We start from the raw sequence: 13,051 nt of genomic DNA, 5'->3' as shown, positions 1-13,051 counted from the left end.
TAATCCCAAGGAGGAACGCACTCAGGCACATAGTAATCAAAATGATGAAAATTAAAGACAAAACATTAAAAGCAACAAGGGAAAGCGACCAGTAACATACAGGGGAACTCCCATAAGGTTACCAACTGATTTCTCAACAGAAACTCAACAAGCCAGAAGGGAATGGCATGATATATTTAAAGTGATAAAAGGGAAGAACCTATAACCAAGCATATTCTACCCAGTAAGACTATTGTTTAGATTTGATGGAGAAACCCAAAGCTTTCCAGACAAGCAAAAGTTCAAAGAATTTAGCACCACCAAACCATCTTTACGATAAATACTAAAGGAAATTGTACATCTCTAAAACTACCATTTAATAAAAAAACTTGTAATCACTTTTTAAAATCCAGGTGCATAACAGAATTGTCTTGGAAGTCTTTGAAAAATGCAGATGCTCAGATATTGCTGTTCTCCAAAGCTCCAGGTGTGTTTCTAATGAGCAGCTGTGTTTAAAAACAATTGGACTGTATGATGATCTTTTACTTTTATTAATTTATTTCACTTTTTCTATTTCATATTTAGTGCTCCCTTTTCATTTAGTTTATGTTTTCCAGTTTCTCAGTCTTTTTTTGTTTTTTTCTTAAGCCTTTATGAAGTGTAGCAGAAAATCTTTTGCATACCTATACATACAGTATTGTGTATGCTGTGTGCTTAGTTGCTCAGTTGTGTCCGACTCTTTGCAACCCCATGGACTGTAGCTCTCCAGGCTCCTCTGTCCATGGGGATTCTCCAGGCAAGTATACTGAAGTGAGTTGCTATGCCTTCCTCCAGGGGATCTTCCCAATCCAGTGATCAAACTCAGGTCTCCCAAAGTGCAGGCAGATTCTTTACTGTCTGAGCCATCAGGGAAGCCCTAGTATGTGTAATATATAATATATATATTTTAGAAAATATGTGAATTTTTGCCCAGCTAAGAAATGTTAATTTTTTTTACTTGAAATATACATATAATCCATAAATATTGACAAATTTGAAAACCCTGCTCACTTAATGAGAGTATTGGAACAATATTTTATATGTGCTAAATGTCATAGTATTGTGCCTTTTATATAATGTTTCCTTTTTTCCCCAAGAGCTAATGAGAATATGACTTTTCTAATGTTAAAAAAAAAGCTATTTAAATTGTTCTTGTACAGTTAACTCCAAATTAGATCTTCTTTCTAATAAGAGCATTACACATTTATTCATATCCTGATAACTGATTTGATAACAGACCTTCTCTTTATCTTACTTTGAATATTCTTCTGCTTTCTATATATATTGCTACATTACAAAATACTTTTTTTTTGTTTCAATGAGTTTGGTAGCATTCCAGGTAATGTTAGGGGTTGAAAGCCATTATTTAAAGAGGAGTCAATGCAGCATTGTACTAGAATCTGATTGTTGGGCGTTATCATATGGATACGTGTATAACTTTCATTTTAAAAAGTAATATTTTAGGTTTTTGGTAGAGATTAAGAAGAAGAATACGATTAGTTATGGTGACATTTTATTCCAGGTTATGCAGGGTGTCAAGTCTGTATCATGAAAGTAATGTGGGAACACTGATTATTCTCACACTCATATCTTTACTAAAGAAAGGGAAATGGTATTGTTTATTTGTCTATATTTCTCTATATTTTACTTTAAATCAAAGTTGTTTTACAAAATCAGTTTCAAGATGTTTATTTCACGTGGAATCAAAATGCTAATGAAAAGCACGCTTTTGACAAAGTTGTCTGGAACAGGTATAGTGTTCCCATTATACTTAAAGAATATTTTCAGTTTTCCTAAAACTCTTCTGTTCTTCTCTGTGCCATCTCAAATCATCCTGAGTACTGTGTTTATGTCCTCAGTTTCTGAGGCTTATCCTAATCTTGCATCAGATATCTTTTTCAGGATGTAATCTTTTCTCTTAAGTTTTGATATTTAAATTACTGAAACATCCCCAAATACTCACTTTCACCATTAATATGTATGAAAGAGAGAGAGATCATACGCTGTCTGACTTGATGTTAAAAGAAATTTCCTGAAATGACATTTCAAGAAATATTTATTACCATAACTCACTGAGGCAGAATAAAAGGCTCTTTCTCATACATTTTTTATTACTTGGAAAGCAATCCAGTAATAACAAGGAAAAATTACTGAAAAAGCAAATTTGATGACAAAGAATAGTTTATAAAAGCATCTTACTTTATCAGTAGTCACTAAGTAGTGTCTGACTCTTGCAACCCCAATTGGAATGTGGCCCACCAGCCTCCTCTGTCCTTGGGATTCTCCAGGCAAGAATACTGGAGTGGGTTGCCATTTCCTTCTCCAGGAGTCTTCCTGACCCAGGACACAGACCCAGATCTCCTGCATTGCAGGCAGATTCTTTACCAATTGATCTACAAGGGAAGCCCTACTTTATCAGTAGCTGCTGCTGCTGCTGAGTCACTTCAGTCGTGTCTGACTCTGTGCGACCCCGTAGACGGCAGCCCACCAGGATGCCCTGTCCCTGGGATTCTCCAGGCAAGAACACTGGAGTGGATTGCCATTTCCTTCTCCAATGCATGAAAGTGAAAAGTGAAAGTGAAGTCAGTCAGTCATGTCCGACCCTCAGCGACCCCATGGACTGCAGCCCACCAGGCTCCTCCATCTATGGGATTTTCCAGGCAAGAGTACTGGAGTGGGGTGCCATTGCCTTCTCCGACTTTATCAGTAGAGACAAGCATAATTCATACATGTTTAGTTATATGAAAATTTTAGGTCAAAAATATTATTGCTGTACATGTGAATAATTTTCATAGAGATAGCTAACAACTTGAAACAAAGTAGTAATAAAAAGTAAACTAATTCTAATTAATAATTAATAAGAAAGTAGCTAGTATCACATGACAACTCAGACACAATCATAACGTAACAGTTTTCTTTTTGATGCTGTCTTCATATGCGTATATCAGTAGTTTTGTATTTTGTATCCTTGACAAGTGGAGGCCAGATTTCTAAGGGAATCCCTTATTAGTGAACACAGTGTGCTAATAAGTTCTAATATGTTCTCAGTTCTCTTTACCAATACCAGGTGTAATGTCTTCAGTAACTCACTAATTTTTAAGTGGAGAGCTTTCAGTCATTTGTAAAACTGCATATTTTGCAGCAGTTTTAGAGTCGGGCTACCACAGGTATCATTGGAGAAGGAAATGGCAACCCACTCCAGTGTTCTTGCCTGGAGAATCCCAGGGACGGGGGAGCCTGTTGGGCTGCCGTCTATGGGGTCGCACAGAGTTGGACACGACTGAAGTGACTTAGCAGCAGTAGCAGTACCACAAGTATCATCCAGCAGCATTGGCTTCACCAGGGCACTTGTTTGTAAGACAAACTCTCAGGTCTTTCCTCTGCTGATGTTGGATCAGCATCTCCACACAGGATTCCCAAGTACATTAGAACACTAGAGACGACTTTGATATGTATAAGAATCACTCTGGCCACTGCCCCCTGGAAATTCTGATGCAATAGGAATGAAGTAGGGCTTAAAAGTTTGCATTTTCACAAGCTTCTAGATAGTAGTGAAACTGCCAATCTGTGTATTCTATGTTGAATAGTAATGCCTTAGATCAAATATCGGTCCATTTTTCCCTAAAACCATTCAGATAAGTAAATATATTTATGCTTTTTAGGCCTGGTGGTCTCTTTTGCAGCCGTTCACCCAGGCCATTGTAGTGCTCAAGATATATTGAAATAAATGGGTATGTCTCTGTTCCAATAAGTTTTCTTTATAAAATGTAAAAACAGAGGGAGACCAGTTTGGGCCAGCAAGCTGTATTTCCTCATCCGTTATGTAAATGACCCTCAAGTCTCCCAGTAGCCTACTAACAGTTTCTTTCAGCAGAAGTTAACATGACCTGACTGTAGTGGTTTACACACGTAAAAGTTAATTTCTTCTTTGTAAGAAGCCCAGGTGTAAGCCGATGTGGTTGGAGTTTGAGCTCTTTAGGAATATTAGGGTCAATCAAGGTCTCCTGGTTAGTTCGTGCTTTAAAAATGCTAACCGTTAAGACGCTATTTGCCTACATCTCAGTGGACAGGCCTAACTTCAAGTGAGCCTGGGAAATGTCTTTAGTGTAGGCACATTCTTGCCCCAAAAATCTTGGTTTAGTTTTGTTTTAAGGAAGAATATAGATAGGATATTGTGTTGTTGACAAACCAGTAGTCCTTGTCACACTACAAACTATATTTTGAGAATAACTGATTTGTTTAGTCAACTGTAATTGATTTGTAACTGATTGTTAAAATGCAGCTATGGGCACAGAATTGGAAAAGGTCAGTTTTCATTGCTGTCCCAAAGAAGGGCAATGCCAAAGAATGTTCACACTACTGCACAGTTGCACTCATTTCACATGCTAGCAAGGTAATACTCAAAATCCTTCAAGCTAGGCTTCAATAGTATGTGAACTAAGAAATACCAGATGTACAAACTGGATTTAGAAAAGACAGAGGAACAAGAGATTAATTTGCCAACAGCCACTGGATCATAGAAAAAGCAAGAGAATTCCAGAAAAACATCTACTACTTCATTGACTATTCTAAAGCCTTTGACTGTGGATCACAACAAACTGTGGAAAATTCGTGAAGAGATTGGAATACCAGACTACCTTACCTGCCTCCTGACAAATCTGTGTGCAGGTCAAGAAGCACTATTTAGAACCAGACATGGAACAATGGACTAGTTCCAAATTGGGAAAGGAGGCTGTATATTGTCAACCTGCTTATTTAATTTATGCAGACTACATCATGTGAAATGCCAGGCTGGATGAAGCGCAAGCTGGAATTCAGATTGCTGAGAGAAATATCATGCAGATGACACCACCCTTATGGCAGAAAGCAAATTAAAAGGAAGAACTAAGAGCTTGAGGAACGTGAAAGAGGAAAGTGGAAAAAGCTGGCTTAAAACTCGACATTCGGAAAACTAAGATCATGGCATCCAGTCCCATCATTTCATGGCAGATAGATAGGGAAATGGTAGAAACAGTGACAGACTTTATTTTCTTGGGCTCCAGAATCATTGTGGATGGTGACTGCAGCCAGGAAATTTAAAAGATCCTTGTTCTGTGGAAGAAAAGCTGTGACAAACCTAGAGACCATATTATAAAGCAAGAGACATTACTTTGCCGACTAAGGTCCATATAGTCAAAGCTATGATTTTTCCAGTAGTCATGTATGGATATGAGAGTTGGACCATAAAGAAGGCTGAGTGCCATAGAATTGATGCTTTCGAAATGTGGTATTGGAGAAGACTCTTCAGAGTCCCTTGAACTACAAGGAGATCAAACAGTCATTCCTAAAGGAAATCAACCCTGAATATTCGTTGAAAGGACTGATGCTGAAGCTGAAGCTCCAATACTTTGGCCACCTCATGTGAAGTGCTGCCTCATTAGAAAACACCCTCTTGCTGGGAAAGACTGAAGACAGGAGGAGAAGGGGATGACAAAAGTTGGATGGCATCACTGACTCAATGGACATGAGTTTGAGCAAACTCTGAGAGATGGCGAAGGACAGGGAAGCCTGGTGTGCTGCAGTCCATGGGTTCACAAAGAGTTGAGCATGAGTGAGCAACTGAACAACCAGAAGAAGTGAAAATTATTAGACTAATAATATGATTACAAGCTTTTGGAATGATAATATCTTTCATTCATTTGGTACATATGAATATTTTTGAAATAGATATACTTTTATATCTAGTATTAGGGTATGGTGAGTTACTCTTAAAAAATATACTTGAAATTAAATATGTTGCTGAGTGTTGCACCCATCAAAGTGGCCACTTTGTACTGTTTGCTGCTACTGCTAAGTCACTTCAGCCGTGTCCGACTCTGTGCGACCCCATAGACAGCAGCCCACCAGGCTCTGCCATCCCCAGGATTCTCCAGGCAAAAACACTGGAGTGGGTTGCCATTTCATTCTCCAGTGCATGAAAGTGAAAAGTGAAAGTGAAGTTGCTCAGCCGTGTCTGACTCTTTGTGACCCCATGGACTGCAGCCTACCAGACTCCTCCATCTGTGGGATTCTCCAGGCAAGAGTACTGGAGTGGGTTGCCATTGTCTTCTCCTTGTACTGTTTAGGGGGAGTGTAAATTGACATAGCCACTATGGAGAACAGAATGGAGATTCCTAACCTAGGAATAAAGCTACCGTATTATCTAGCAATCTCACTACTGGGCATATGCCCTGAGAAAACCATAATTGGAAAAGACACCCTGTACCCCAGTGTTTATTGCAGCACTATTTACAATAGCTAGGACATTGAAGCAACCTACATGTCTGTAGACCGATGAATGAATAAAGAAGCTGTGGTACATATATGCAATAGAATATTACTCAGCCATAAAAAGGAACACATTTGAGTCAATTCTAATGAGGTGTATGAACCTAGAGACTTATTATACAGAGTGGAGTAAATCAGAAAAATATCATATTAATGTATATGTATGGAGTCTAGAAAGATGATACTGATGAACCTATCTGCAGGGCAGCAGTGAAGACACAGACACAGAGAACAGACCTGTGGACCCAGGGGGCAAGGAGTGGGTGGGAAGAAGAGAGAGTAGCATAGAAACATACACGTTACTGTAATATGTATACTACGTAGCCAGTGGGGTTTGCTGTATGACTCAGAAGATCGGACAGATGCCATGTGACAATCTAGAGAGGTGGAATGGGGGGAGAGAGGGGAAGGAGGTTCAAGAGGGAGGGGAGATATATATATATATACACACAACTATGGCTGATTCGTGTTGATGTATGGCAGAGACCTATACAATATTGTAAAGCAATCATTCTCCAATTAAAAATAAATTTTAAAAAATTAAAAAATTTAAATTAAAAAAAATTAAAAAATAGCCACTCTGGGAAGGAGGAATTGCACAAAGTACGGTGCAAAAGTGGTGTGAGTGATGGAGTCTAACTTAGGTTTAAACTCCAGTCTGGTGACTTTGGACAATCCTGTTAATATCTGGAACCAGAGGTTTTTTCATTCAATGGATATTTATAATACTTAATTTACATCATTAAAAGGGTTAGTCATAATGAATGTAATGTGTCTATTTAAAAGCCTAGCCTTCAATAAATTATAACTTTATAATTAGGTTGGTGCAAAAGTAATTGCGGTTTTACATTGTTAACGTTTGCCATTTGATATTGGAATAATTCTTAAATGTGGTTATTTTATACATGCTTTTAATGTGGATTTCTCACTTCATGTGTTTTTGCTAATGACTTATTGCTTTGGATTTTATATCTATTTTAGACTATAGATATCATGTTAGACACAAAGCAAATTCAAGTGATTGTTTTATTCAAGTTCAAAATGAGTCATAAAGCAGAGGAAACAGCTCACAACATCAACAATGCATGTGGCTCAGGAATTGCTATCAAATGTGCAATGTAGTGGTCATGAAGTTTTGCAAAGGAGATGAGCAAAGTTCTGCCTTGAAGATGAGCATAGTGGCTAGCCATTGGGAGTTAACAATGACCAGTTGAGAGCTCTCATCAAAGCTGATCCTCTTACAGCTACATGAGAAGTTGCCCAAGAACTCAGCGTCAACCATTCTAAAGCCATTTGGCATTTGACACAAATTGGAAAGGTGTAAAAGTTCGATAAGTAGGCTGACCACAAATCAAATAAAGCATTGTTTGGAAGTGTCATCTTATTCTGCACAACAACAACGAACCATTTCTCAATCGGATTGTGACATGCGCTGAAAAGTGGATTTTAAACGACAGCCAGCAACAACCAGCCCAGTGGTTGGACCAAGAAGTTCCAAAGCACTTTCCAAAGCCAAAGGGTGCACCGAAAAATGGTCATGGTCACTGTTTGGTAGTCTGCTGCCCGTCTGATCCACTACAGTTTTCTGAATCCTGGTGAAACCATTACAAAATGCTCAGCAAACTGATGAGATACACCAGAAACTGGAATGCCTGCAACCAGCATTGGTCAACAGCATGGACCTAGTTCTCCTGAAAACGCCCGACTGCACATCTCAGAACCCAACACTTCAAAATTTGAACAAATTGGGCTATGAAGTTTTGCCTCATCCGCCATATTCATCTGACCTTTCTCCAACTGACTACCACTTCTTCAAGCATCTTGACAACTCTTTGCAAGGGAAACGCTTCTGCAATCAGCAGCATGCAGAAAATGCTTTCAAGAGTTCATCAAATCCCAAAGCACAGATCTTTGTACTCCAGGAATAAACCAACTTAGTTCTCTTTGCTAAAATCATGTTGATTGTAACAGTTGTATTTTGATAAATAAAGATGTGTTTGAGCCTAGGTATAATGATTTAAAATTAAGGGTCCAAAACCGCCATTACTTTTGTACCAACCTAATAATTGAAGATTGATCTAACGGTAATGTCATTACGTAAGTCATTTTTGGACTTCCGGTATGGCCTTCAGAACATGTATTAAATGAACATTAATAATATTAATTGAATTTAGACAGGATTAATGCCGTTATTAACAAGTGGTCTGATTTTTATTTTCCATAGTGACTGAAATAAATGTATGTTTGTAAATACTGGCATAGTCATGTGTATTTGCAAATTTTATTTATTGTTAGGTTATTAATGAGAGAAACAGAGCAGAAAAAATTCAGCTTCAAACAGATGTTATTTGCTTAAATTTTTTGAGCATTTTTCAACATGTGCCAGGTTTCCAGATTTTATGAGAAAGAAAAAAATGAGACAATGACTGGTCCTGCTTATGTAATTTTTCTTAATTTAGAGGATTATGCTATGAACTTTATACATGTTTTTACAACTCAAGTGAATTCATTCATTGTTCTTTCTGCTGCCACTTCAAGATTATTTCTCTAAAATTTGTTTTAATTTTACATTTACTTTTGTCATTGTGTAGATAAGATGGTTGTGGTATGATTGACTTCATTATGTATGTTTCTGCGACCCTTTTTTCACTGTCATTCTTAACATATACCCAGTTTGAAGTGAGAAATGATAGACACGTGTTATAATTAAGGTTTCTACAATCTCACTTAACTTTGGTTAAAATGACTTTTTAACAATTTGACAGAATTTTGCACGATATTTTTTCTGATGCAAATAATAATTTGAGTTTAAAGTGAAACTGCTTCATAGAATCAAAGATTACACATTTTCTTTGAAAATTTAGGTAAGAAATTGAAAAGAGTAGTAATCAGTTTAAAATTAAATTAGCTCAAACTGCTTTTGTATTCAGTTGTATGTGTAACCTGGTTTGCCTGTGTTTTTCACAATTCTTCTGCTTTTTTGTTTTTGAACTGTTATTGCAGCTGGATATTGCGTGATTACATATATTCTTGGAGTAGGAGACAGGCACCTGGATAACCTTTTGCTGACAAAAACAGGTAATAATGGCTAGTAGAAGATATACATTTTATATGCCAATGATTTTTGCTGTGGAATCTACTTCGTAATAAAATAAGTTGCCTAAGTGAATATAAACTGTAGTCTTAGAAATCCCTCTATATGGTACTTTTAAGAACATACAAAGGAAATGCCTATACTTTTTAAGAATTGCTATAGTAAAAATCCTGTAGATGATCATATAGCCTTTACTTCTTGAAATGCCTCCTCTAGTAGAAAGCCCTTATTGTCTGCAAGTAGTCCAGTTTATTACTGTATAGCTCTAGTTTTAGAGTGTTTAAATATTCTTTCTCTTATCAGACAACACCAATAAGTCGCAGTATCAGTCAACACTGAAATCACATTAACCTCCACCTTTAATTCTTTACCTTTTCCTCTTGGAGGTATTTGGAATAAGTGTTCTCACCCTCCTTCTTCGTATTAACTCCTTGGCCCAATGCTTTAAACACCTTTTCTGTGCAAACAACTTCCAAACTTACTCTATTTCAATCAATTTCACTAGCTATTTACTTGAAATCCTAAATATACAGCTATTTGTAAAAGTTATTTTCTTCTTCCACTACCTGCCTAATAAACTGTTCCTTGCTTGATTTTCCCATCCTAATAAATAGGAACATCATTTACTCAGTTGTTTAAGCCTCAGAGTTGGGAGTTATTTTTAATTCCACTATTGGCTTTGTTTCATATATTGAACATATTATCAGATTGTATCTACTGCTCACTAAAATGGATAATGAAGTTAACCCCTCTCTTCATTTCCCCTGCTTGGACCCCATTTGAAACCACCAGTATCTTTTGCCCAAACTCTTTGATTAAAATATGAACTCTTTAATGTAGGCATTGTGGCTTGCCCAACCGGTTTGAATGTCTGAATGTGGAATCACTCCTGTGTGGAGCCAGTGCTCTTGTTTTGTTCTTCCTGGGAAGCTCTTCTGTCAGATCTTCGCGAGACTTTGGTTCCTAAGCTTAAGTTTGAATGGCATCTTTTTTAGAATAGCCTTTTCTAACTCTTGAGTCTGAAATAATGTATACCTGCCACCCCACCCCTCTCCATTTCTACTTACTCTGTTTTGTTTTCTTTGCAACACTTACCACCAGCTTAAGTTATCTTTTTTTCAAATACAATTCAACAAGTATTTATTAAGCACCTACTATATTTTAGGTGTTGTTCTAGGTGCTAGAGATACCAAACAAAAGAGACAGAAATCCTAGCTCTCATGGAGCTTATTGACTTCTTAACATCATCCATCCTCTTCTATTCAGGATGTAAGTTCCCTAAGAACAAGGACCCAGTCCATTCACTGTGCCTCCAGAGCCTTGAACAACATTCAGCTCAAATGTTTGATAAATTATTGTTGAATTAATGAATAAATATTTCTTCTCTTCTATAGAGCTTTTTCTTCCCTATGCCATATGATCCAAGTTTTTTCAGCCCTCCACAGAAAGTAGATTTTAAAGTACCCTTAAAATAGTCTCTCAGGTAATGATATTATCTATTAGTATTTCTCCAAATTTTCATGCCAAGAATTTAACATCCAGTGTAGCCTCACTAATTGCTAATATAATAACTGTGTTATTCATGTAATCTGCAATTTCATATATTCAACTTTAAATCTTTAGTGTGAAAAATTATCTGGTAAAATTTGCATGTGGAACTGTCTGTATCAAGGCCATACAATCCCCTTAATAATCAAAGCCTGAAAGAATGTAACCAAATTGAATTGGAAGTTGGAGGTTCTTGCCAAATTTATTCATTTAGTAAAGTATATTTTTTATAAAATGTTATGCTGTGTTTGGAAAAAAAATAATAATTTGGAAAATGTTTACCTGTGTTGTTTTTTAGCTCTCTTTTTCAGTTGAATCTTTTAACCACAGAATCAAACTACAAAAACAATTACATTTGTTTTTATATTGTATTCATTTTATAACCACAGTGGAATTCTTTAATGTATAGAGTAGCAATATATCTGTAATATTTAGGTATTGTTCTAGGTGCTGACGATTCACAGATCTTACCTGTCTCTTTTAGAAATTGATAAATAAGAGACCTTTTTCTGTTGAACTTTGAGAGCTGTTCTGTCTTGTGTGTGTCTATGTGTATTGATGGGGATACTTTAAGAGTTAAGATTTGGAAAGAAAGGTCTATCTAATATACTTTTTTGGCCCAGGTCATAGATACTTGCGGAGAAGGATATCGCAGCCCACTCTAGTATTCTTGCCTAGAGAATCCTGTGGACAGAGGATCCTAGTGGGCTGCCATCTATGGGGTTGCAGAGAGTCAGACACGACTGAAGCGACTTACCATTCATGCATGCATTGGAGAAGGAAATGGCAACCCACTCCAGTATTCATGCCTGGAGAATCCCAGGAACAGAGGAGCCTGGTGGGCTACAGTCCATGGGGTCGCACAGTGTCGGACACGACTGAAGCGACGCAGCAGCAGCAGCAGCAGCAGCAGCAGCATAGACACTTGTGGAAACTGAATTGTGTAATTTCAGGAACAGATTTTAAACTTCTTGTCACCAGTTTTCCACTAGAGGGTGCTCTAAATTTTGTTTTTGAAGAATAAAAGCTTACCTTAAAATGTCCTGGGTAGGAAGCATGTCTGTTTCTTTTAAAACAGCATTTCTCCAAGTTATTTCTTCTTAATCTCTCTAATTATTTCATCCATTTATATTATACAACAGCATTTTAAACCTTCCTCACTGGGATAAATATTTTCAGTTCTGGGGTTTAGATTGAATGAAATTGGATTATGTGAGGAAAAACAAGTTATATCAAGACAAATGGAAGTATAATACATTCCTCAACTTCCTGAAGTTTATAATGATTTATTTTAAAATATTTGTGTCTCTAGTTGTTTTTTACTAACAGTCCATATTTCAGAGTAGTTTCAAGTCATGTTAATTACGTATGTTATAATTTGACTAGAGCTTCCCTGGTGGCTCAAACAGTAAAGAATCTGCCTGAAATGCGGGAGACCTGGGTTCGATCCCTGGGTTGGGAAGATCCCCTGGAGAAGGAAATGACAACCCACTCCAGTATTCTTGCCTGGAGAATCCCATGGACAGAGAAGCCTGGTGGGCTACAGTCCATGGGGTCACAAAGAGTTGGACATGACTGAGCAACTAACACACACACACACAAAATTTAAGCTATATCATATATATAATGAAAGTTTCTCTGTCATGTTTGACTTATTATGTGCGACTCCATGGACTGTAGGGGTTAATATGTCATTATAGGAGTTAATATGTCAGGCTCTGAAGTCAAATTCTTTGAATTTAAATGGTCCCTCCACCATTGGATGACTGAGCATGTTATCTATCTGTGTCTCAGTCTCTTCTTCTCAATGTATAATAATAGAATCTCTCTCCTGGTGTGAGAGTTGAACAATTTAATATGGTAGAATTTTGTATGGTACCGAGTACCTAGTAAACATTCCTTTTGGGCTATTATGGTTTTGTTTATTTCACCACCAGAAAATAAGAACGCCTTCCTTTTTTGACTTATATAGCTGTTATCATAATTGATAACAGCTGAAATCATGATTTTAGAGAGAAGCAAGCAATGTATTTCTAGTTGTTTTTCCTACTCCAGAATCCAAATGCCTTCAAGTTACTGCTCTCT

General features: G+C 37.1%; 1 protein-coding gene across 10 annotated transcripts in view; it reads left to right on the top strand.

The window, feature by feature from the left end:
• PIK3C3 (phosphatidylinositol 3-kinase catalytic subunit type 3) overlaps nt 1–13,051 on the top strand; it is a 165,724-nt gene that overhangs the window by 117,080 nt on the left and 35,593 nt on the right. For 8 of the 10 annotated variants that reach the window (XR_015153421.1, XR_015153420.1, XR_015153419.1 and 5 more), the window contains one exon: nt 9,328–9,402. Coding sequence is in view for 5 of the 10 variants with exons in the window: in XM_086372256.1 (XP_086228382.1) it covers nt 9,328–9,402 (75 nt within the window). In the remaining 5 variants the exon portion in view is untranslated. Of the gene's footprint in view, nt 1–9,327; nt 9,403–11,589; nt 12,010–13,051 lie in introns of those variants that run through there. The other 2 variants (XR_015153423.1, XM_086372255.1) reach the window with 1 other exon arrangement.

This window comes from Bos grunniens, chromosome 24 (assembly GCF_055505025.1).
Source record: "Bos grunniens cultivar Pamir isolate PY7600 chromosome 24, Bosgru_T2T1.0, whole genome shotgun sequence".
Taxonomy (NCBI): Eukaryota; Metazoa; Chordata; class Mammalia; order Artiodactyla; family Bovidae; genus Bos; species Bos grunniens.
Note: the sequence above shows the minus strand (reverse complement) of the source record. Positions and strands in the feature narration are given on the sequence as shown.